Below are 25,750 nucleotides of genomic sequence, written 5' to 3'. Positions count from 1 at the left end.
CTGGGAAATCCTGGGCCCTGGCATTCATGAGGATGTTAGTTTGACATGCACCAGCTACATAAAGATTGTTGCAGACCACATATATCCCTTCATGGCAATGGTATTCCCTGATAGCAGTGGCCAATTTCAGCAGGATAATGCACACTTCTGCACAGCCAAAATTGTTCAGCAATGGTTTGAGGAACATGACAAAGTAATCAAGGTGTTGACTTGACCTCCAACTTCCCCAGATCTCAGTCTGATTGAGCATCAGTGGAGGCCCCAACTTGTAAATTAGAGAACTTGAACGATCTGCTGCTAATGTCTTGGTTCCAGATGCCATGAGACAATTTCAGAGGACTTTTTGAGTCCATGCCTTGTTGGGTCAGAACTGTTTTAATGACATGAGGAAGAGCTTGACAATATTAGGTAGGTGGTTTTAATGTTGTGGCTGATCAGTGTATGTTTAATATTATATTATTACAACATAAATCAATACTTGGGCGGCACGGTGGCGCAGTGGTAGCGCTGCTGCCTCGCAGTAAGGAGACCTGGGTTCGCTTCCCGGGTCCTCCCTGCGTGGAGTTTGCATGTTCTCCCCGTGTCTGCGTGGGTTTCCTCCGGGCACTCCGGTTTCCTCCCACAGTCCAAAGACATGCAGGTTAGGTGGATTGGCAATTCTAAATTGGCCCTAGTGTGTGCTTGGTGTGTGGGTGTGTTTGTGTGTGCCCTGCGGTGGGTTGGCACCCTTCCCGGAATTGGTTCCTGCCTTGTGCCCTGTGTTGGCTGGGATTGGCTCCAGCAGACCCCCCTGTATCACCACATTCCCAATGAAAATGCAAGCGATGAATTATTCTTTCTTCTTATTCCATCCATCTGCTGAATCTCCATTAGTCCATTCCAATTGCAGTTTCTCTCCCAGGCGATCTTCACTAGTTTCTGCTGTTCTCTCTCAGATCAGAAACCCTGATGCCATTTTCCCTGAACTTGGCTGTGCTTCTAGCTCCGTCACTGCTGCCTCAAGTCAGTGCCTGCAGAGAGCTTCTCTGCCATCTCCCCTCCATACTGGTAGAACTTTCAACTGGGTCACTGTCTTTTCTACCTCCAGCATCCCATCCCAGGTTCGATGCATCTTGTGGATGAAAGACACTCCATGCTGCCCTTAGATTGCTCAGTCTGGACTCTCCACTTTCAGCCATCCCAAAACCTGATCTGAATCAGCAAATTACTTTCCTTACATTTCCATACTCTGGCAGTTTGTCTTGTATGCAGGCATTGCCCCCATTTAACTCCCAAAGCAGTTAACAAGCAGCTACTATGCTGATCTCTCAATTACATGTACCTATTAACTAACCAATTCTCCACCCCTCACAATCAGCTGCTCTGTTATAACCTTGTCTTTAAATCACAATACCTCCACTCACCAAGTGACACCATATTTATAAGTTGAACCTGCTGTTTTCTTCTAAAAAAAATTAGATTAGGCAGCAAAAGCAGTAAAAACTGTTTTTTTAAATTACCACATTTTCAATAAGTGAAATAGGTTTATAGGTTTATAAAGTCTTATCGCTTCTACAGGATGGTGAAATTACTACATGCATGTGTAAATCAACATTCAAAATGTCGCCAAAATGATACAGTAGACTAAAGTATACTATGGAATTGTGTGCAAATTGCACATTCTTTTGTACAATGAACACCAATATCTAACTACTATAAAGGATCCTTTTGTAGAATTTGGTACCGAATATATGTTTTGAATTTGGTACTTTCCTGTTTTGTAAAAGTATACCAAAGATCATACTTATTGAAAAAGGACCATATGAAGAGATGTTCAGTAGTGTATAGGGATGGGCATCGAAAACCGGTTCTTGTTGAGAACCGGTTCCCACTGTTTCAATTCCTTGGAATTGCTTGCCATTTTTGCAAACGATTCCCCTATCGATTCCAGTTGCCTCGAATGACGTCACCGCGTTGCGTAGCGTCATTTACCCAGCAGGAAACATGGCGCCTAAGCGGCACAAATGCTCAAAAGTTTGGTTATACTTTACGAGAAAGGATGACAACAGGGCAACTTGCAATACTTGCAAAGTAGATATTTAATCAAAGGGAGGAAACACTACGAATATGCAAAAGCATTTGCACACAAAACACGCGATAACCTTAAATGAATGTTGTGTTTTTGATCCGCTCCGGACTAGTGAATCTCAACCCAGCAGCAGCGGTAACGTTTGCAGGTCCTCTCCCGTTAATACGACAGGTAACTAATCAATTAACATTGCATATTATGTTAGCGCGATTTGCCTTATTGCAAAACCTGCTATTATTGTGCATTGCATTTAGATGACCATGACGAGAGAGACAGACAGAGTCTGGCTGTCTCAGATGCTGGCAGTTCTCGCTGCAGTCTACCGGTAGCTTCTCCTTTCACAGAGGCGGGGAAAAGTAAAATGACACAGGCCAGGATAGACGAATGTCACCGAGCAGTGACTAAGTTTGTGGTAAAAGGCTTGCACCCATTTGCCACAGTAGATGCCCCCGATTTTCGGTAAGTGAATGTGTTTAATTGTATGCTAAGTCAGGGAATGTCAAATTTGCGTGTTCTCCTCTTACCAGATGTTTCATCCGTTTCCATTTCTGAGCTGAAACATGTGTTGAAGGCAGCCGTCACTGCAGATGGATGGGCAAGTTTTAGTCAAGATCATTACCTCACAGTAACGCTGCATTATGTCAGGAATGGCCAGGCTCAAGAAAAAGTCCTCAAAACCAAACCAGTGTACCAGGCACAGACAGGGACAGCTGTAGCAGAGGAGACTGATGAGATCTTGGAGGAGTATGGTATCAAAGACAAGGTTGTGGCAGCCACTGTTGATAATGCGGCCAACATGGATGTAGCTGTCAAAATAGTTGATGGTTGCAGAATTGCACTGTGCACAGTTCCATTGGACTTGAGTTGATTGTATTTGTTGCTGGCTGATGTAGTTTTATTTTTGAGTGCTCAGCTCATATATACTTTTAAAAAGGAGAGTGTAAATGTTACTGGACATTCTTGTGTAATTGCCACAGAATAATTTATGTTATACTTTGTTATTGCTACAGAAGAATATTTATTTTATTATTATTTTACATTTACACATTTTTTTCTGGGGACCCCATGGCACCCCTTCGAGGAGCCGTAGGCTGTGGATCTCTTAAGATCTCACTGTTGGGTTTGTAAGGTCATGCTACTCCTAAATTTCTATCTTGTTCAAAGATAAGATATAAAACAAAGTTCTAAGTTAATCGACCTGTGTGTTCTCCTTTTTTAAAAATAAGAATCGATAGGAGAATCGATAAATAATCGAATTGTTAAACAGAATCAAAAATGGAATCGGAATCGTGAAAATCTTATCAATTCCCATCCCTAGTAGTGTATTATGTCATTTTTTTGTTTTTATTTTGCAGACAGTGAAAAAGGATGAATTTTCAACAAAATGTAATCAGACAGATCACCATCGAATGCCTGGAGGAAGGCAAGAAGTAAGGAATAGATTTTGAATTGCATCCAACCCAAATACAGGAAACAATCAGTTCATGTGAAAACATTATGTACTTGTACTTATTAAAAGTGAGATCATGCATGGAATCAGCTACTGGGCATAGTCTTATAACAAGCTGTAATGTAAAAGTGAGGTTGTTGCTATACTGGCTGGATTAGCATATACATAGTAGCTAAACAAAGATGGGTCTAACAAAGACTGAGAAATGGTAAGGTACTGCCTTTGACAAATTCCATTTTAATAAATCCAACTCTTTACATGTAGTATATAATATAATCACTTTAAACTAGCACCTTAGAGAATTCTAAATTGATACTTGTTGTCTTGTTTGAAACATACAATTCTGAATAGCAATAGAGAAGGTTTTTTCCTGTTAAATATTTTTTTATTATGAACTTACGGTTGCTTGGTATACCTAATTTATGTCTTCAATTTGTTCTGTGTTGTACTTCATTTTAGACCTTGCTGTTTAAAAAACATTACAAAACAGTCAAGTATAATAGTGGTTATCTCTTACAGGAGTTCCGTACATGGCTAGAAGAGGAATGGGGTCGAACACTAGAGGACATCTTTCATGAACACATGCAGGAGCTTATTCTCATGAAATTTATTTATACCTGCCAATATGAGTATGTATCTTTTAAAGTGGGAAGTTCTGTAAAAGTTTCACATAAAAGTGACATTTACTTGTTAAGCCTCCATTTATTTTAACTCTATATAAATATTTTTTTGATTGAAGGACAAGGCAGGGTTTGCATTTCAGTCAGTTCATGCTGCGTATAGTTTGCATATTCTCCCTATGTCTGCTTGCTGCCCAGCCTATCTTCAAACCTCCAACACCCAAAAAAAGCATACTCTGATACTGCTTTCCTTATTCAGGAAAAGATCCCAGTCTTCCCACGAGAGAAAGACTTTCCGAGACTAAGGTCATAAAGCTTTTGGAGCTGCTTCTGAACAAAGGCAGAACCGTAACAACAGTTGGGTAAAGTGCAACAGGAGCTTTCACCTGCAGCTGAAGTCATTTGTGTACTGAAGTAGCATTGCATGTGTACTTTGTCAGAATGCCCATGTTGATCAAACACAGGAAGCTGTGCAGTCTACTTGTGACTTTACGCTGTAGGAAGATACGTAAATAAAATCGATCTGGCTTTTATATAAGTAACATATAAATATTTTTTATATAAAGACCATCACAAAACATAATTGCAAACAGAACTTTACGTGATACCTTGACAAGCTCTTTAGGTCCTGCTGTTTCGTTGAAGGATGTGTGTGGCAAATTCACTGGCAAGATGATGCCAACCTGTTGCTGCATCCAAACGGTGCCATCTTTTGCATTTATGCCTGATGCAGCAACGTTCTTATGTGTGAGTGGACGTTTCTTGCGGGGAGGGCTTATGTCCTCTCCGATCTAGAGCCCTCATCCTCATCTGAGTTCACCTCTGTTATAGCACGTCTTTATTTGAAAACTAACAGTGTCAGATCGGGGGGAGCGTGAATGTGACAGAGAATAAAAGTGAATAAAGAAACAAAACGCTAACTTTTACAAAAGTGCCATGAATTTACACCGGCTGTTAAAGACTCAAATAAATCAAAACGTATGTTTTTATTCTATAATAGTACTGATAAATAGCTGCTCACTACTCAAAACAGTTAATGTTAGAAAGCCCCAAGATCGACCCTGCCACCTCTCGACTTAGAGACCGCAGTTCTTACCTCTACACCAGCCAAGCAGATGTATATGTGGGTGTGTGTGTCGTACCTTATCCCACATTCTTTTACCGTGGTTAAATTCTTGAAAAAAGGCTCACTTGTTTTGTTATATTTGTTGTGGACCACCAGACTGGCACCACCACCTGAACTGACAAGTGTGGGACACAAGTTCAAGGCACACGTTTTATTTTTTCTTTTTCCTTGTGGGAAACGCCTTCCCCGTTTCCCACAGGCACAACACAGTCCAAAGCACAGCACAAACACAATACTTCTTTTTCTTTTCCTCTTTTTTTCCTCTCCTCTGCTCTTCCGGTCAAGCTTTGTCTTCCTCCTCCCGACTCTGGCTCCCCGAGTAGTGGCTGCTGACTCCTTTTATAAGGCACCCGGAAGTGCTCCAGGTGCTGGATGACTCATTTCCAGCAGTACTTCCAGGTGTGGTGGAAGAACTGCCCACAAGTGCTCAGCACCAACTGGCGGTGCCTGTAAATCCCAACAAGGCTGCACCAAACTCCAACTCCCATGAAGCCCTGCAGGAGTCCAAGGCACCACTGCAACCCAGGGGGGTTGCCATCTACTGTCCTGGGGGAGGTAACACTCGGTCGGGCAAGGGCCCCAGCCACACGCAACACTTTGTCTTTTGTTAAAGTGTTTATTTGATATTTGGACTTCAGTCTTCACACATTATATACTTCATTTGAGCATTTGGCCAATTATTAGTAGAACATGAAAAAAATTTCTGTTCTATTTATGTGTGCAACATTTCTTGCCTCGCATTTCCTGTCATTCTTCAATTACACAGATCGTTGTAGACACGGAACACACATGAAATGAAATGTATGTGTTTCAAATAAAAATATATTTACCCTATACAATTCAAGGCACCTCACACCCAGTCTTGAGCTGGGAGAACTTTGTGTACGACAAGCTGTGTCGGTGGGGGGATGGAATAGCAGGCTGCCTGCTGCTGGTGCTGATTGACACATTTGCAAAACAGAAGATGCTAATGGAGAGGTGTGAAGGTATTTAAGGTAGCCCAGGATTCCAAGTTTTTTTGTAGGCTTCAGGGATTCTAGTGTTAATCTGGCCCAACATAGGTTGTGTATGTGAGTATTAGACTCCATTAGACTGAGACATTGTGCAGTGCTGCTTTCTGCTCTTTTTACTGTTAGAACATTAGAATACTCTAGACGAGAACAGGCCATTCAGCCCAACAAAGCTCGCCAGTCCTATCCACTTATTTCTTCCAAAAAAACATCAAGTTGAGTTTTGAAAGTCCCCAATGTCTTACTGTCTACCACACTACTTGGTAGCTTATTCCAAGTGTCTGTCGTTCTTTGAGTAAAGAAAAACTTCCTAATGTTTGTGTGAAATTTACCCTTAACAAGTTTCCAGCTGTGTCCCCGTCCCCGTGTTCTTGATGAACTCATTTTAAAATAACAGTCTTGATCCACTGTACTAATTCTCTTCATAATTTTAAACACTTCAATCATGTCACCTCTTAATCTTCTTTTGCTTAAACTGTAAAGGCTCGGCTCTTTTAATCTTTCCTCATAATTTAACCCCTGTAGCCCTGGCATTAGCCTACTCACTCTTCTCTGGACCTTTTCTAGTGCTGCTATGTCCTTTTTGTAGCCTGGAGACCAAAACTACACACAGTACTCAAGATGAGGCCTCATCAGTGCATTATAAAGGTTGAGCATAACCTCCTTGGATTTGTACTCCACACATCGTGCTATATAACCTAACATTCTGTTAGCCTTCTTAATGGCTTCTGAACACTGTTGGGAAGTCGATAGCTTAGAGTCCACTATGACTCCTAAATCCTTCTCGTAAGGTGTACTCTCGATTTTCCGACCGCCCATTTTGTATTCAAACCCTAACATTTTTACTTCCTATGTGTAATACTTTGCATTTACTGACATTAAATTTCATCTGCCACAAATCTGCCCAAGCCTGTATGCTATCCAAGTCCTTCTGTAATGATATAATGGATTCCAAATTATCTGCTAATCCACCTATCTTGGTATCATCTACAAACATAACCAGCTTGTTACTTATATTCTTATCTAAATCATTTATATATTAAAAATAGCAGTGACCCTAGCACCAGTTCTGATGAGGTTCCTCGCACCATCACCCTCTGCTTCCTGTATCTGAGCCAATTCTGCACCCATTCTAAAACATCACCCTGAACTCCACTTCTTTTAATTTGATGCCCAACCTCTCATGTGGTACCTTATCAAATGCTTTCTGAAAGTCCAGATAATTAATATCATATGCTCCACTTTGATCATATCCTTTTGTTGCCTCCTCATAGAATTCCAGCATATTAGTAAAACACGACCTCCCTCTTCTGAACCCATGCTGACTGTTCAGAATAACTCCTGTCCTTGCCAGGTGTTGCTCAATCTTATCCTTAATAATTCCTTCCATTGATTTTCCTGTGATGCATGTTAAGCTTACTGGCCTGTAGTTGCTTGGATCTGCCCGGTCACCCTTTTTATATAATGGGATGATATTTGCCATTTTCCAGTCCTTCGGAATCTCTCCAGTGTGCAGTGACTTCCTAAAAATATGTGTCAAGGGTTTATATATGTACTTGCTAGCCTCCTTAAGAACTCAAGGATAAATATTATCTGGTCCTGGTGATTTGTTTGATTTCATCTTAATCTGAGCAGCACTTCTCCCTCTACAATTTCAAAATCCCTTAGTACCTCCTTAGTAGTCCCTGTTACCTCTGGGAGGTTATCCACTTGCTCAGTTGTAAACACCTCAGAAAAATGTAAGTTTAGGGCATCCGCTATTTCACTGTCTGTATCTTTTAATACCCCTTTACTATTTCTGATGCACTTGACCTCCTCCTTGACTGTTCTTTTACTACTAAAATACTGAAAGAATCTCTTAGGGTCGTCTTTCGCCTTATCTGCTATATTCCTCCCCAACTGTCTTTTAGCCTCCCTGATATCCTTCTTAATGGTTGCCCTCATGTTCTCATACGCCCTACGATTCACTTTGCAGTCATTAGTCTTATATGCCTTATAAAGCAGTTTTTTCCTTTGCAACTTCTTTTTTAAATCTTTATTAATCCACCGTGGAGTTTTTTTTTAGTTTCCTATTAATTCCAAATTTAAGTATGTATCTGTCCTGCATTACATGTAAAACATTTTTAAACCTGTTCCACTGCTCCTCAACTGTCTCCACACTTAAAAGCTTATCCCAGTGTATCCTACTTAGACATTGTCGCATCTGCTTAAAATTAGCCCTACCAAAGTTCAACTTAACAATTTTAGTCTTTGCATCTGTACTCTTACAAAATACTGAGAATTGTATTACATTATGGTCACTTGACCCTAGTGGTTCAATCACCTCTATACCCTCAATTCTATCCTGATTACTACAAAATACTAAATCCAGACTGGCTTCACCCCTTGTTGGTGCTTTAACATGCTGTGTTAGAAAACAGTCACTGATTACTTCTAAAAACTCCTGCTCTTATGCTCCTCCATCTGCAAGGTTATCCCAGTTAATATTTGGATAATTAAAGTCCCCCATGACTATAATATCTCCCTGTAAACTTACCTTTTTGATATTACTAAAAAGAAGTGTGTTGAAATTACTGTCTGAATTGGGTGGTCTATAACACACTCCTAAAATAAGACCTCTTTCCCTAATATTTTCCAGGCGAAGCCACATGTCCTCACTAAGATGGGGCTCATCATCCAACTGAAGAGGACTTACATTTAAATCCTGTTTGGCATAAACAGTAACCCCACTTCCTTTTCTGTTCTGTCTATCCTTCCTAAAAATGTGTATCCCTCTGTTACACTCATCCCCATCTTTGTTATTTAGCCAGGTTTCCGTTATTGCTATAGTATCATAATTATGCTCTTCTACATGCAACTCCAACTCACTTACCTTATTTTTGATACTTCTAGCATTAAGGCAAGCTATTTTTAATGTGTTACTCCTTCTACATTTAACAGTCTGTTACAGGCTTCACCTCTCTGTGATCATAGAATTGGCTTAAGTTTCAGGTGTGAGTGAATGGAAATATAAGAAAAGTATTTCCCTTTAAAAACATGGTATTGCATGTCTGTGTTAAACATATTCTTGCTAGCTAGCTGACAACTGTTGCCCTCATTAGGCTACAATGTAATGTGTATTCATTTAGTGAGAAAACCAGAATTAATCAACAACAGGCTGATGATAATTGGCTTATTTAAAAACTAGAAATGGCATGTTTTTGTTTCCACCTATTTCATCTTTTTTTCAGTTAGGTTTGTAGATTGTTATTTTAATTTGTTTCTTTTTCATTTTTTCACTCGGGTTTCAGATTTGTTTTTATCTCAGTTAAAACACTGCACATTTAGTCTTTTTAATTACAGTTTTTGTTAACAATTAGTATGGAACAGATCAGGGTTTGTCAAGATGGCGTTTGATGCAGCACAACCTGCCTACGATGGTTTCAGGGTTGTTTGATTCTAAGTCAAGAACTTGTATCTTTACTGTTACCGATGCAACTTTAGAGTGGCTGTCATTTAACCATAGCTTTGATTACACTGCACAACAATTTTTTTTTTTTTTAAAAGTCTTGCTTCCTGAAAAGGTTTTTACTGATTGTGACAGGTACCTACTGGGTATGCACAAATATAATTTTGGTTTTACTGCATCATGTAGGAACTCTGAGAAATAGACATTTATATGTTTACTGACAATAACGTATTTAGTCACGTTTATGTTTCGCATAAGCTATTTAATTCAACAGAATTAAAAGTGTTTTGCTCCTGATTTTCTTTTGTATTCAATGTCTGGTGCATCACGTTGCAGTGTCCAACAGCAGTCAGCAAGCATTGACGGATTCCAGTTGCCCTGGTATCGTTTCTCCATCGTAGCAATGTCCTGGTGAAACCTTTCACTGTGTTCGTCACTGACGGCACTGAGATTTGCAGGAAAGAAGTCCAAGTGTGAGTGGAGGAAATGAATCTTGAGTTGCATGTTGCACTTCATTGTCTTATATGCTTTGAGAAGTTTATCTACCAGCTGAATGTAGTTTGGGGCATTGTAATTGTCCAGAAAATTGTCAACAACATCTTTGAAAGCTTTCCAGGCAATTTTTTCCGGCCCAACTAACAGATTTTCAAACCGCTTGTCACTCATAGCATGTCTGATCTGGGGGTCAACAAAAATGCCCTCTTTGATCTTGGCATCAGTTATTCTTGGAAATATCTATCTTAAATAACAAAAACCTTCGCCTTCCTTGTTCAGTGCTTTCACGAAATTCTTCATGAGTCCCAGTTTTATGTGAAGAAGAGGCAATAATATCTTTGCCGGGTCGACAAGTGATTCATGTGCCACATTTTTCAGTCCTGGAACTAACTTTTTACGGATTGGCCAGTTCTGTTGAGAATAGTGCGACTTCTTTGGCACGGCTGTCCCATTCACAGATGAAACAACAGTACTTTGTATAGCCGATCTGCAGTCCTAGTAACAGAGCAACGACTTTAAGATCTCCACAGATATTCCAGTTGTACCTGTTATACTGGACGTGCTTCAGCAACAGTTCCATATTCTCATACATTTCTTTAATGTGTGCTGCATAGCCAACAGGTACTGAAGGATTAATTTTGCCATTGTGTAGCAAAACAGCTTTCAGGCTTAACATTAACGAAGAGACACCACTCTTCCGGGTTGTGATCACAACCCAAGGCCAAGAACAATACTTCAATGTCACAACAGAAACAGAGGCTGTCGACTCGTTCAAAAAATTTGGTTATATCATGATGTCGGCCTCGAAACAGACATTTTCGTGCAGTGTTATAAGACAAGGTTTTATTCAAATTTAACTTTTTTTTTTTCTTCTTCAAATGAACATGCGTTACTGAATTTGATCATGTACCTGGTTATAGGATAACAAACCTCAAGAGTGATGGGCAGTGCAGGCTAGAAGGCATATAAGTAAATTATATTTTCAGAAAAATGAGACGGCAACTGCTTGGCAATAGATGTATTCTTTTTTTAATTGACATTTCAGAAAGTTGTTTTTATATGACTTTTGAAAAGCTGTGAGTCACCATAAACATGTATCAATTGTGTAATAAAATGCTCAGGTCTGCGTGTGTGTGTGTGTGTGTGTGTGTGTGTGTGTGTGTATGTACGTATGTATGTATGTCTGTCTAGTCCCTCCGAGCAATCTGATTGGTCAGTTTGTCTTTGGTGACACAATCAAAAAGGGAAGTGTGAGTGTGAGACACACGAGGAGCAGTAAAGGCATAAGAGGGATGTTGAATGTCACCTTCAATGATGTAAGTTCTGAAAGCAGACAGAAGGTGAGCAAGGTACCTTGAAATGTTAGAGTCTGAGAACAGGATTTATGGGAATGCGCTCAACAGAGGGAGCACCGGTCAAGAGTGGTTCAAACCGATAAGGATACCAAGGAAAGTGACTGAAGATGCATGTAGGGCAAGAGATATCAAATTTTTAAAAATGTTTTCTATTACCAGTCTTTGACAGGCATCGTAGCTAGTGAATAGTGAAAACAAAAGACTACATTTAAATAACAATCAACAAATTGATGTGTTTAATGTATGTTTTATACAGTGTCTTTTATGGTAGATGCAGACACTATTATCTAAGTTTTAACATTTATTTGTAGTATAAGATGTTGGGCAATACCTTTTCAAAACCTTCTTAAGAGTTACGCAAAATCCAAATCTTTATATCAGTAATGTAGAAAATTTGATTACAAGATTGCAGCAGCAAATGATTTTGCTACACCTCCTTTGTGACGATCAGTAATCGTAATGCTGCAAAAAATAAGTAGAGAACTATTTACTACTACAAAAAAAAAACTTTCAGCAGTAACAATTTATTGGATTAAAAGATTCATTAGTGCATGTTCTATGGCATAGAAACAAATTCCTAGGTTCGCCATTACAGGAAGTTTTTCATTCATCCCCATTTGCCTGATATTAAATAGGCTCATCTCTTTACTCTTTAGTTCTGGTAGAGAGCAGTACCCCTTTTCACAATGCCTTTTCAGATAGCCAAATTGGTAAATTCCTTTCTACAAAAAAGATTGAATTATCCAAAGCCTCTCTTATTGTGAATTATTGGAGGTTTTGGCCTGTTATATTGTGAGGTGAGGTATAAAAGGGACAATCTTAATGTTTGAAGTGGGCTCGCATGGCAAAATTTTTTTCTTCTGTTGTATCAGTGAACAACTGATGAAAAAAAAAAAGATGGAAACACAATAAAAATAGACCATCACAAAAGCGTTCTTTAATTGTTATACTGTAAGTTTGTAAGTATTGAGTATCTTCATTACTCTCCTTGTTCAGCATAAATGCCAGCAAGTGCAGAGATAAGCCGCAGCTGTTAGTAACCCAACTCGGATAACTGCTTGTAAGGCTGCTTCTTAACTACATGATTATAAACACATGAACTGAACATTGTTTGAAACACCTGAACATTGTTAACTAATCTTATTGGTTCCACCATTGTTAAAATTGCAGTTAAATGACATGACTATAGCAGCCTCTTCCTACCTATAGAGGGAATGCAGGTTCAACAATCGATACAGTACATTTGGCTTCCAACCACCAATTATAAAGTCTCTCATGATGAACGAAAAGTTACAGATATTCTAGGAAGCATTACCTTTTTTAGTATCCAACTTCATTCTTTCTTATAATAGTTGCATATTAAAGAGTTGTTCTTCTTTCGGCTGCTCCCGTTAGGGGCTGCCACAGCGGATCACCTTTTTCCATATATTTCTATCCTCGTCATCTTGTTCTGTTACGCCCATCACCTGCATGTCTTCCCTCACCACATCTGTAAACCTTCTCTGAGGCCTTCCTCTTTTCCTCTTACCTGGCAGCTCTATCTTTAATATCATTCTCCCAGTATACACAGCATCTCTCCTCTGCACATGTCCCAACCAAAGCAATCTCGCCTCTCTGACTTTGTCTCCCAGCTGTCCAACTTCAGCTGACCCTGTAATGTAATCATTTCTAGCCCTGTCCATCCTCGTCACAACCAATGCAAATCTTAGCATCATTTAACTCTGCTACCTTCAGCTCTGTCTCCTGCTTTCTGGTCAGTGCCACCATCTTCAACCTATATAACAAAGCTAGTCTCACTACTGTCCTGTAGACCTCACTTTTGCTGATACCTGTATGCCGCAGATTACTCCTGATACTCTTCTCCACCCATTCCACCCTGCCTGCACTCTTTTTCACCTCTCTTCCACAATCCCCATTACTCTGTACTGTTTATCCCAAGTATTTAAACTCATCCACCTTTGCCAACTCTACTCCCTGCATCTTCACCATTCCACTGACATTCCTCTCATTCACACACATTTATTCCGTCTTGTTGCTACTGACCTTCATTCCTCTTCTTTCTAGAGCATATCTCCACCTCTCCAGGGTCTCCTCAACCTGCTCCATACTCTCGTTATGGATCACAATGTCATCAGCAAGCATCATAGTCCACGGGGACTCCTGTCTAATCTCATCTGTCAACCTGTCCATCACCATTGCAAATAAGAAAGGGCTCAGAACTGACCCCTGATGTAATCCCACCTCCACGTTGAATGCAACTGTCACTGCTACCGCAGACCTCACCACTGTCATGCTACCTTCGTACATATCCTGTACAACTCTTACGTACTGCTCTGCCACTCCTGACTTCTTCATACAATATCACAGCTCCTCTCGAGGCACCCTGTCAAATGCTTTTTCCAGGTCCACAAAGACACAATGCAACTCCTTCTGGCCTTCTCTATACTTCTCCATCAACATCCTCAGAGCAAACATCGCATCTGTGGTGCTCTTTCTTGGCATGAAACCATACTGCTGCTCACTAATTATCACCTCGCTCCTTAACCTAGCGTCTACTACTCTTTCCCACAACTTTCTTCTGTGGCTCGTCAATTTTATCCCCCCTGTAGTTACTACAGTCCTGCACATCCTCCTTATTCTTAAATATCAGCACCAGTACACTTCTTCACCACTCCTCAGGCATTCTCTTACTTTCCAAGATTCCATTAAACAATCTGGTTAAAAATTCCACTGCCATCTGTCCTAAACACCTCCGTGCTTCCACAGGTATGTCATCTGGACCAATGGCCTTTCCATTTTTCATCCTCTTCATAGCTGTCCTCACCTTCTCCTTGCTAATCCGTTGCACTTTCTGATTCACTATCTCCACATCATCTCTCTCGTTCTCTTCATTCATCAGCCTCTCAAAGTACTCTTTCCATCTGCTCAACACACTCTCCTCGCTTGTGAGTACGTTTCCATCTTTATCCTGCAGGTTATGCTGCACATCTTTCCCAGCTCGGTCCCTCTGTCTAGCCAATCTAGTTGCATATTAAAGACTGAGGACAAATAAAAAGCAGGAAAAAAAGAAGCAGCCATCAACATGAAAGGAGATTGTAGTTTTTACCTTCATATAACATGATAAGCAGCAACACAAATCACTTACTAAAGATAGTTAACTACTAATGTGCAACATTTGATAGAAGTAACTAGAATTGGGCACGTAAGTAAAAACCTTTGAAATAACAAGGTTGAAAACAACTGTTTGTCAAAGGTTTCCAAAACTCTGCAGATTCAGCTTGCTGCAAAGAACATTTTAGGCAATGAGTGTGACACGTTTGTAAATAATTATCCAGTCCAAGTTTTTTTGTCTTAAGATTTTTAGTGAAATCGCAAAAGCAAAAACAGTTCTTACAGAAATGAAGAGAAAATTTGAAAATACAAAAATAAAAGTTCTTTTTTAAGATGGTTCTACTCAAGACTTGCATATCTTGTTTTATTTGGAAGCAAATCTGATACTTCGCTCTTCTACCAGAGAGTCTATGTTACTAGATGACTAATGAACATTTTGCTATTACAGTTATAGCTGAGAGAGTTCTATTAAATGTTAGATTACAGGTAAAAGATTATACCATTATTTAAGTAATATGAAACCTATACTGAATTCTGTTCAAATTAAGAAGACATTTATGTGAATTTTAACATGAACTTTCAAAGATTGGGTCTTGCACCATTTGGGAAATAAAAACAAAAACTTTAGCACCTAAGCCGTATCCCTTGCTATCACTATCTCCAAAGACAATGTGCTTTACAGAGAAAACAAGATTTCAATAAGGCCTCCTTGTCAAATTGAAGATGTATTCTATTAATCACCCTGTAAAAGTATATCAAATAAAGTTTTATAAAAAGCAACCTCTGACAAACCAAGGTAAAGGGGGTTTGGAACACTTCCTTGCCGGTCCTCCTTATATTGCATGTTCCATTTGAAATACACAATTAAAACATATAAATAAAGTAAATACTACTGTGTGGAAACAATAGTGAGGTCATAGTGAAGCAGTGAGCAAACAAAATAGGGAGAAAGCTTACTTTAGTGAGACCAAGATGGTGGAGTGTATAGAATGGGTGCTTTGAGAAGTAAAGCAAAATGACACCTTTTATTGGCTAACTGAAAAGATTATAATATGCAAGCTTTCGAGGCAACTTGGGCCCTTTCTTCAGGCAAGATGTAATATATTACATGCTATTATTTGCTTGACTTCTCATCACGTCCATAATGGCTAACATGGTACAGCACCCTAGTACTAGTATGGGTATACAAACCAGTTTCTCAGATTCAGAACATAATATGTGGAGTATAATAAGCAGTGTTTAGCATCATATTAGACCTATATAATCAAAAGACCTGTGTGTGTGTGTGTATGGAGCAGTCCGCGGTACTCACGCTCAATCACAGCCACTAGGTGGTTCATGCATGCACTTTTAGATTTTTCTCGCGCTTGTATGCACCTCAGTTTTCACTATGAAATTTATGTGTGTGAAGCAGTCCGTACTGCTTGCAGTCATTCACAGCCAATGGAGAAAATTCCTCGGAAGATGTAGAAGCTTTTACAAGTGTGCCTTGCACAAGGTGAAATGGTGCATGCATGCACTTTTAAATTTTTTCAATGCTTACATATACGTCACTTCTCATTCAACCTAAGCTGACTCAGCTTTGTGGTACATGCACACTGTACGTTCACACAACGAGCTACCATAAGTTTACCTGAGACAGGTTGCAACCTGTCTTGCTCAATTTGTCCCACAGCTGCATTCAACTACATCTCAGACAAGATACAACCTGTCCCGGCCCACTTAGCTGATGCCTCTGCAAGTTCACCTATATAGTAAAACTGCTAAGGAGTCTTGGGTTTATTTTTTGTGTCAAAGACCATGCGCAGCAAGTATAAAATAATCCATAAGCTGTTCCTATTGTTACCATTACAAGCTTGGATGGTGTTGCTTGCAGGTGGACTGCTTTTTCTGCTTACAGGTACATTACTAGGCAGGTGTAACATAGAGTGATATATTGTATAATATTTTAGTTTTGGGAAAACAAATTTTGTAAGATTTTAAAACTTTGAGTATAAAAAGGCTTGTGGTCTTACAGTTTCCTTTCTCATTGTTCCACTGGAGTAGCAACACAGTTACAGTTTTCCCACTTTAAGCATCCAGGAGCCCATGAGTGCTTTTTATGTTATTTTAGTACTTGTCATTTATATAATATGAATCTGCACCTTCATATTCTACTGACTTCACATGGCTGCAGTCACTTCTGTTTTAAATACTTTTTAGTGCTATGCAGGCATGTCCCTCCATTTCAGAAGGTTAGTGTGTGTGTTAAGTAAGAACTATCCTACTTTGGGTTGCATAAATAAGCTTTATTTTGTTAAATACAAGTTAATTCATTCCAAACTTTTTATTTATTTATTTTACTGAAATGGCAAAAAAGAACATAAACTGACAGAATTAAACTGTGAGGTGCAAGCCGCAGCTGCCTTCTTACATTCTTGGTGTTGGGGTAAATGAGAGGGAGAAAGAGCGAACACGCGGCAAGAGGACAAAACCAGGATAAAGAGCCTTTGTGCTGTGCTAGCAGACACTTTTGAGGCACAGGGCAGTTCATGTGACCTTCCAGTGCTAAGCAGAATATGCAAAAATAAGATGTAAATTAAATCTGCGAATTTTTAGTTGTGCAGTTTGATATTAAGTTTAGATTTCCTTGTAAACATTTACAATTCTGATTCTTTGTATAAAACATTTATCCCTAAACTAGAATATATTATTTCTAACATAAATAAAATGCATTTCCTTTCATTACATAAAATGCACAGGCTTGACAAACAACCCGAGGGGACAAGAATTTTGACACATTACTTTCTACTTGCTTTGGTTCATTTTTGAATGCTGATTCTTTTCAAGCGACGTCTCTTACTGCGTGTTGCATTTTTGTATATCTTTACCATGGTGATTATTAAGAGGCTTTGCACTTCATGGATTCAGTTCCTCATGCATTAAGGAAATATGGCATTGTATAGTAGGTCATTGATTTAGGAGCACAAGACTGCTAATAAGTCATATTGAAAATTCCATAAGTGTAATACCAGCAACATTGCTGAACTTCTGCTGCTCAGCAGTCAGTATCTCAATAGAGGTAATGAGCCTGAATTATAGAAAAATAAACTGTAAAAATATCTGACCAAAAACAGCTTTTAACAAATGTCTTTTTGAAACTTATTTCCCATGGACAACACTGTCATGAAAAAACATTTAGTAACAAATCTGTGAATCATTTTCAGTCTGCTAAGGATGTTTCCTTAAATGTTTATTCTTCAATCACAAAATTATAAATAATATATTTTTTATGGCAGTATCGTATGGTCTTTGAGGGAGGTCTGTTCACATACAGAAATACAAAGATTTAAGTAATGTGAGGTTAACTTAAACTAAGAAAGACCATTTAATCAGTCTAACAAAATATAGTAGATAGGTGTTGCCTTATAAGCAATGTAGCCAGCTACATTAAGTATATTTAGTCATCCTTAACCATATAGATATGCTGTAATTTTAGCTGTGGCTCACTAATCCATTGTTGGGAAAAGCTGCTGTTGAGATTAAATTTATTTCAGAAGTACTTAATATGAGTATAGTTGCTTCTGCAGTGCACTATTGTTCAAATTTAAAGTCCTAAGGAATGTTACTTTTAATAGGAAAGGAGCAAAAGAATCCACATTTCTTTCATGTTCAGTAATGTTGAAATCTCAATAAACCCTGCTGTTAAAGTAATTGTTCTTGTATAACGAAGTCCTTTGCTTGGCCGTCAAGCTTGTATTCTTACTCTCTCTGTGTATGCTGTGCCCTGCATTTGTCATATTAAATAATTCTATATACTGTATTTAGTATTGCCTCACATTCAAATGTATTTTTTTCAAAATCTGCAGCATGCACAGTGTGGTACCTTTTTCTTGTTTTAAAACTGTGCATATAAGACCAAAAAATATAGTATCTCTGTCTTTTCCTTTATCAGATTTCAATACAGGTTTTTATTAGCATTGGATTAAGGAACAAACAGTGATAATATACAAAATACCAGAAGACCAAGAACAAATATTATTTGATACCATGTATCATAATGCGCACCTGAAACACTTTTGGATGTTTTTGGATTCCATCTAAGATTAGAAACTCCCATTTGGCTATTCTGTGCTCTAAAACAAATTTAAATATTTCTCTTGTTGTAGGATATAGAATTCTAAATGGCATCAATACCGTTGGTCCCACAGAATTCATATTGCTTAATAGTTAATATCATACTTTGAAGTCTTTACTACTTTATTTGGCCTTTACCTCTTTCTCTTGTTGTAGGATATAGAATTCTAAATGGCATCAATACCGTTGGTCCCACAGAATTCATATTGCTTAATAGTTAATATCATACTTTGAAGTCTTTACTACTTTATTTGGCCTTCACCTCTTTCTCTTGTTGTAGGATATAGAATTCTAAATGGCATCAATACCGTTGGTCCCACAGAATTCATATTGCTTAATAGTTAATATCATACTTTGAAGTCTTTACTACTTTATTTGGCCTTCACCTCTCCAGCTATAAGGTGTAGAGATTTTGTAGAAAGCCAGCTATTTCTTCCAGTTTTGGAAAAACATCCTGTCCTGTGACCATTGTACTCTCCTACTTCAATCCTGGACATTACCTGCACACTTAAGTGGCACTCCGCTTCTGAGCTTCACTTTGCAGGCCTCAAATGCCTATCTTCAGAGTCCAGTGAAACTAGGCCTTGTCTGTTATGTAATGCAGATTCTCAGCCCTGTCCGTACTTCATTTCTAGTTTCAGACTTCTGAGCTGCCCTCTGAAGATCTAACATTTCCTTGGCTGCTTCTTGTTTGGAATCCACTTTGCTGTTCTTTAAGCAAATGCCCTTCTTGCATTCTCTTTTTAGCCCCAAGTGTATGGGAATGTGTTTTTGATATCTTCCTGTTGTCCATTCATTCTCAGTTACTGTCTTTCTTGAGGGTGGATTCAAGTCCCTATAATTTCCAGCCTTTAAGGATTTTCTTATGCTTCAAGTATGTACTAAGTACATTAAGCAGCAGTTACTGTCTTGTTTCCTCCATATATTTTATAAATTTTGGAGCAATGCCAGCATGCCCTGCAGTTTTTCTGAGTTTAAGGCTGTTATCATCTTTATCATGTATGTTTTATTGTTATGTTTTCTTCTTCTTCTTCTGGTTCTTTAGTGCATGTCAGTCATCCAATACAAAAAATAAAGAATTCCTTCCAAGATGTCCAAAAATATGAATTCCATCTTTTTATGATGTCATCTTTATTTGTGAGCAGGTTTTTCATTTCCTACTTTCCTCCAAAAGCTTTCCAAATTCTTCAACACCTCTTTCCATTGGGTATTCTGAAAATTTCTTTAGTCTTAATAAATATGATCTATGTATGTTCTTCATTTCTGTTCAGTACACCCCTAACAGAATTTTTAAACTGTTATTTAAATATTACAGAATCTATTCCAAGTCAACAAAAACACTCTCCTCTGAATTAGTGGTCAAGATTTTGATGGGTCACTACATAATATGATTAGGCAGATTCACCCCTCAGGTTGCCGCAGGGTTCCCTTCTTTGTCAGCTGGGCTTGGGACCAGCTCTACTCTAAAATAGTGGGGGAAATTAAGTGAAACTAAGTCCAGTATGGAAAAAGAATAAGCAGTTAAAACAAAGGATTGCTCAGTCTAAAAAAAAACTACAAAGTCGTGTAGTTGAAATGAATGTATACATAGTTTTAAAAACTGTCACAATTCTTACTGTATTAGAGCAACATAACTAAACAAATGAGCTTAATGAAAAGAACATTCAATGTGCAGTACATTTTATTATGCAGTTTTAATAGTTTATTTCCTCTCCTCATTTAACATTAAATTCCAATATCCTGAATTTTGAAAAATGGTACTTTTTATTTTAAATACTATTTGAAAACATGCAACAACATATTGCCAAACAAGGTTTCTTATTTGTCAATTATGTACCGATAATGAAAAAGCAAGTTTTCCAGGTTTTAACAAATTGCACACACTCGCCAGTCCTTGGTGTAAGAGCAGTTTGGATTGGCACCAACTACACCTTAAGGCAGTGGAGCAAGCATAAAGGCAAGCAAAATTATTTCAGTGTTGGGAAGGCACAAATCTACAGTTCAAATGTATTATGTTTTAATAATTTTTGATAGCAACTTCAAAAATGTTTGTGTAAGAAATTTTAAAATTTCCATTTCAGGAAAGTGATTTTTTAGCAGTTCCAGGCCAAATTGCCCCTTAATGTTTAATCAAGGCACAATTTCCCTTTATTTTAAATATTTAGGTCTTTTGTTCAACACATGGTTTTCTATGAGTAATCATGCTTATTTTTATTGTTTATTTTTAAGTAATTGCCTCACATACCATCGCATTTATCTTCCTCCTCACCATCCTGGAGATGTGATGAAACCTGGACTGTTTAAAGGCACCTATGGAAGTCATGGTTTGGAAATTGTAATGCTCAGCTTTCATGTGAATCGAGCCAAAGGAACTAAACTCACAGTAAGTGATTTTTTTCCAATGGCAGTTTTTATTTATAGGTGTATTTTTCTGTAATAATGTGAAAATTATTGGACTTAAGTTGTTTTACTGTGTTGTGTGAAATAATCTTAATTTAGCCTTTCTGTCCCATCCTCATTTTTTACCTTGCAGAAAATCGATATTTTTAAATAAGCAGCCAGTTTAAAAAGCAAAATCTGAATACATTTCATATGCTTATTTACTAGACTTATATATCAATTAGAGAAGGTGTTAAAAACAACTAATTAAACTTCCATTCTTGAATATTCATATTGCTATTGAGTCAATGTAAATTGCCCCTAGAATACAGCTGGGCATGTGTGAGAGCTTACTAGAGGCTTAACAGAGCAATGTAGTGTGTATTACTCCATTTTCAAGAATTTTTTGGAACTTATCTGAACTAAAGCTGTGTGTCTCCCTTTAGAGGGTTATAACATGACATGATTAATTGGTCAGTTATTGAATATCTAATGAAATGTTGTCTACTTTAGACCAAAACTAATCCTGTAACCACGAAATCAATAAAAATGTACCTGTGGTATGTAAATATTGTTCTACTTACCCATAATTCATTTTTGTTTGCAAAAAAAATGTAAAGTATTAAAGTGAATTCTAATAATCACATACAATTTAGGTAGAATATATTGACTTTTCACTAAGGAAACACCCACATCCCACATTGATATCCTGTTCAATGGCCTTGTGTATTAATATCACCTTGCATTTTGTTGTGTGTGCATGCACAAACTGGTATAGATATGTATTACCCATTACTGCTCAGAGCCTGCACATTGAATTATCAGTCAAGTAAGTATTCATTAGTTACATTAAACAGGACTCTGTATATTAGATGTGTCATTATGAGTTAGCAAGTAGTCAAAATGCCAGGAAAGTATGCGTTTAAAAAATGCAGACTATAAATGTTGACTTCAACAAGACCAATCAAATAATCATAAACATGGGAGCCATTACTGTATGAGAAATTTGACATTGGGAAAATACGTGAGTTTAATTTGATAAATCATATGAAAGGAAGTAAACCTTGTGAACTGAAGAGCAAGCAAGCAGGTAATTCTGTTAAGTTTTTTGGATCTACTGCAAGGTCATCGTCACACCTGACTGCCACTCCAGTGAGCTTGTTCAAGTGCCAGTGGATTAGCTGGCAGTATAGTGCTAGTGATACTTCTGATTCTTAAATATGATGGGCAAAATTCATGCAAATCATGCCAAGGATGTGGGTGACCTTTTTCATGAAATGCTTCCTGATAGAGAGATAGCAAGGTCATTTGGATGTGGGGAACACAAAGATGCCTACTTATATTTTTGTGGACTTGTGCTATACAGTAATCCCTCGCTATATCGCGCTTCGACTTTCGCGGCTTCACTCTATTGCGGATTTTATATGTAAGCATATTTAAATAAATATCGCGGATTTTTCGCTGGTTCGTGGGTTTCAGTGGATATGGTACATGCTTCCTCAGTTGGTTTGCCCAGTTCATTTCATACAAGGGACGCTATTGGCAGATGGCTGAGAAGCTACCCAATCAGAGCACGTATTACGTATTAAATAAAATTCCTCCAATATATTGTGAGAACGGGGGCTGTTCGCACCCCTAGAGGATACGGCTGCTCCTCAAAAAACGCTGAAAGACTACCTTCACATTGCTCTCATCCTTGCTGTGCTTACTTGTGGCTGTTTTGTCAAGCGATATGCTTCCCACACGGTGCTTCACATACTTAAAAGCTCAAACAGCCCTATTGATTTTTGATTGTTTGCTTTTCTCTCTCTCTTGCTCTGACATTCTCTGCTCCTGACGGAGGGGGTGTGAGCAGGGGGGCTGTTCCCACCCCTAGAGGATACAGATGCTTGTCTAAAAAATGCTGAAAGACTACCTTCACATTGCTCCCTTCCTTGCTGGGCTTTCTTGCAGCTGCTTTGTCAAGTGACATGCTTCCCGCACAGTGCTTCACAAACTTAAAAGCTCGAAGTCAAATATCGGTTTTTGATTGTTTGCTTTTCTCTCTCTCTCTCTCTTTCTCTCTCTCTCTCTCTCTCTCTCTCTCTCTCTCTCTCTCTCTCTCTCTCATTCTCTGCCCATGACGCACACTCCTTTGAAGAGGAAGATATGTTTGCATTCTTTTAATTGTGAGACGGAACTGTCATCTCTGTCTTGTCATAGAGCACGTTTAAACTCTTGAAAAAGAGACAAATGTTTGTTTGCAGTGTTTGAACAAACTTACTGTCTCTCTACAACCTCCTCTGTTTCTGTGCAAATCTGTGACCCAAGCATGACAATATAAAAATAACCATATAAACATACGGTTTCTACTTCGCAGATTTTCACCTTTCGCGGGGGGTTCTGGAACGCAACCCCCACGATCGAGGAGGGATTACTGTACTTAAGTCGATGCCCATTCTGAAGGTGGAGAGAGCTAATGCGTAGGTGCTTTTTTAAGATGAGAGCCTAAACTGTACATGACAGCATAAACAAATGGATGTACATGTACAGATGTGGGAAGGAGTTACGATCGGCACAAGATGTTTTGGTTCTCAGATTATAGGCCATTCACACTCACGCAAGATGATAATAGCATTTTCATTGGTCTTCAAAGACATTTAGCCTGCATCATCTGTGGTAAGTATCAATAGATGGCCATAATATACTGTAAAATGCATATTTGTTCATTCTTTACAAGAGCAACTACAATCAGATTGTGATTACATGCTATAGGGTGGTCAAACCTGTTAAACCTGCTCTCTCAACATCTTTCTCAATGGTGCCACCCCGCTTCGAGCTGCAGTCAGTGATGATCTTCATCCCATCCCACACTTCCTTCATGCTGTTATTCTGTAGCTTCTGCTCCAGCTTTCTCCTGTACTGCTCCTTCGCCGCCCTGAGCTGGACTCGGAGTTCCTTCTGCATGTGCTTAAGCTCATGCTGATCACCACCTTTAAAAGCCCTTTTCTTCTGGTTCAAAAGGCCCTTGATGTCACTTGTAATCCATGGCTTGTTGTTAGCATAGCAGCGTACTGTTCTTACTGGAACTACAATGTCCATACAGAAGTTGATGTAGTCAGTAGTGCAGTCAACAACCTCCTCAATGTTCTCACTATAAGATCCCTGCAGGATATCCCAGTCCGTAGTTCCAAAGCAGTCTCTCAGAGCCTGCTCTGCCTCAGGGAACCACTTCCTGAATGAGCATGTGGTTGTAGGTAGCTCCCTCACTCTTGGTTTGTAGTGAGGCTGAAGCAGAACCAGGTTATGATCTGCTTTCCCAAGCGCAGGCAGCAGGGTGGCGCTGTATGCGTCTTTAACATTTGCATACAGTAGATCAATAGTCCTATTTCCCCGGGTGTTACAGTCCACATACTGGGAGAAGTCAGGTAATGTTTTGTCCAGCGTCACATGGTTAAAGTCTCCAGCGATTAGCACAAGTGCCTCAGGGTGCTGCGTTTGTAGTTTAGCAACTGCGGAATGGATGATGTCACCCGCTATCTCCACGTCCGCCCGAGGAGGGATGTAAACAATAAAAACAATGACGTGTGCAAACTCTCTGGGCAAGTAATAGGGATGCAGACTTACGGCCAACAGTTCGATGTCCCTGCAGCAAGTGGAGATTTTAATGTTAGCATGTCCAGAGTTGCACCATCTTTTATTGACATACAGTGCAAGTCCACCTCCTTTCTGCTTTCCGCAGGTACTTGCGTCTCTGTCCGCTCTAACTGTGCTAAACCTGGGTAGCTCCACGTTAGCATCTGGAATGTTAGTTGTTAGCCACGTTTCACTAAAACACAACAAACTGCATTCTCTGTAGGTCCTAACATTTTTCACCAGCGCAGCCAGTTCGTCGATATTATTTGGTAGTGAGTTCAAATTTCCCAGGATCACAGAAGGCACTGAAGGCTTGTAGCGCCACTTTCTCGCTAAACGCTTGGCTTTTATCTTAGCACCGGCTCTGCTGCCACGATACCGTCTTCTTACCTCATCAGGTAAATAGGGAACCACACTGGCGCGGGCATTTGTTCTCAGCGCTTGAAGTTGACTACTTGAATAGACGAGTCTCGACGTGTAAAAATCCATGTCCAAGTAGTAAAAAGTGTCCAGGGAATGAGTCCACATAAAGTGGTAGGAGTTAACAGTGAAATAGAGAAAAAGGTAGAAAAATAAACGGAGCTGCTGGAATAGCTGCGACTCGCGGCAGCGCCTCAGTCATAATAGGGCGATGGGATGGGAAACGTGCAGATCCTGTCCCGTTTGCGTCCCTACCGTGCGGTGTGAGACCGCCGCAGGCTCGGGTTGTAGGGCGCTAGGACCCGGGGCAATCATCAGCCCCTGTCCTGCCTGCCCTCTCGATATTTCTCCCCTCGCCACACGCACGGCCCTCAGCGCCGCCCCCACTGTTGGAGACCCCCTATTTGGTTCCGTTCACGTATATCGCGGGCTCTTTCGGTGGGATCTCCCTTATGCTTTACGGGGTCGGCTTTACTCACTGTCCCCGCAGTACTGCTCCAGCCAAAGGATCAAGTGTCGCGCCGTTCTGCCGAAGAA

The 25,750-nt window shown here is 39.3% G+C and overlaps 1 protein-coding gene across 2 annotated transcripts in view; it reads left to right on the top strand.

The window, feature by feature from the left end:
- Positions 1–25,750, top strand: part of fbxo31 (F-box protein 31) — a 124,174-nt gene that overhangs the window by 72,656 nt on the left and 25,768 nt on the right. For both annotated transcript variants that reach the window (XM_028810107.2, XM_028810108.2), the window contains 3 exons: positions 3,424–3,498; positions 4,038–4,147; positions 21,029–21,182. In XM_028810107.2, the coding sequence (XP_028665940.2) occupies positions 3,424–3,498; positions 4,038–4,147; positions 21,029–21,182 (339 nt within the window). The remainder of the gene's footprint in view (positions 1–3,423; positions 3,499–4,037; positions 4,148–21,028; positions 21,183–25,750) is intronic.

Source organism: Erpetoichthys calabaricus, chromosome 9, assembly GCF_900747795.2.
Source record: "Erpetoichthys calabaricus chromosome 9, fErpCal1.3, whole genome shotgun sequence".
In the NCBI taxonomy this organism is placed as follows: Eukaryota; Metazoa; Chordata; class Cladistia; order Polypteriformes; family Polypteridae; genus Erpetoichthys; species Erpetoichthys calabaricus.
This window is presented reverse-complemented; position numbering and strand designations above follow the sequence as displayed.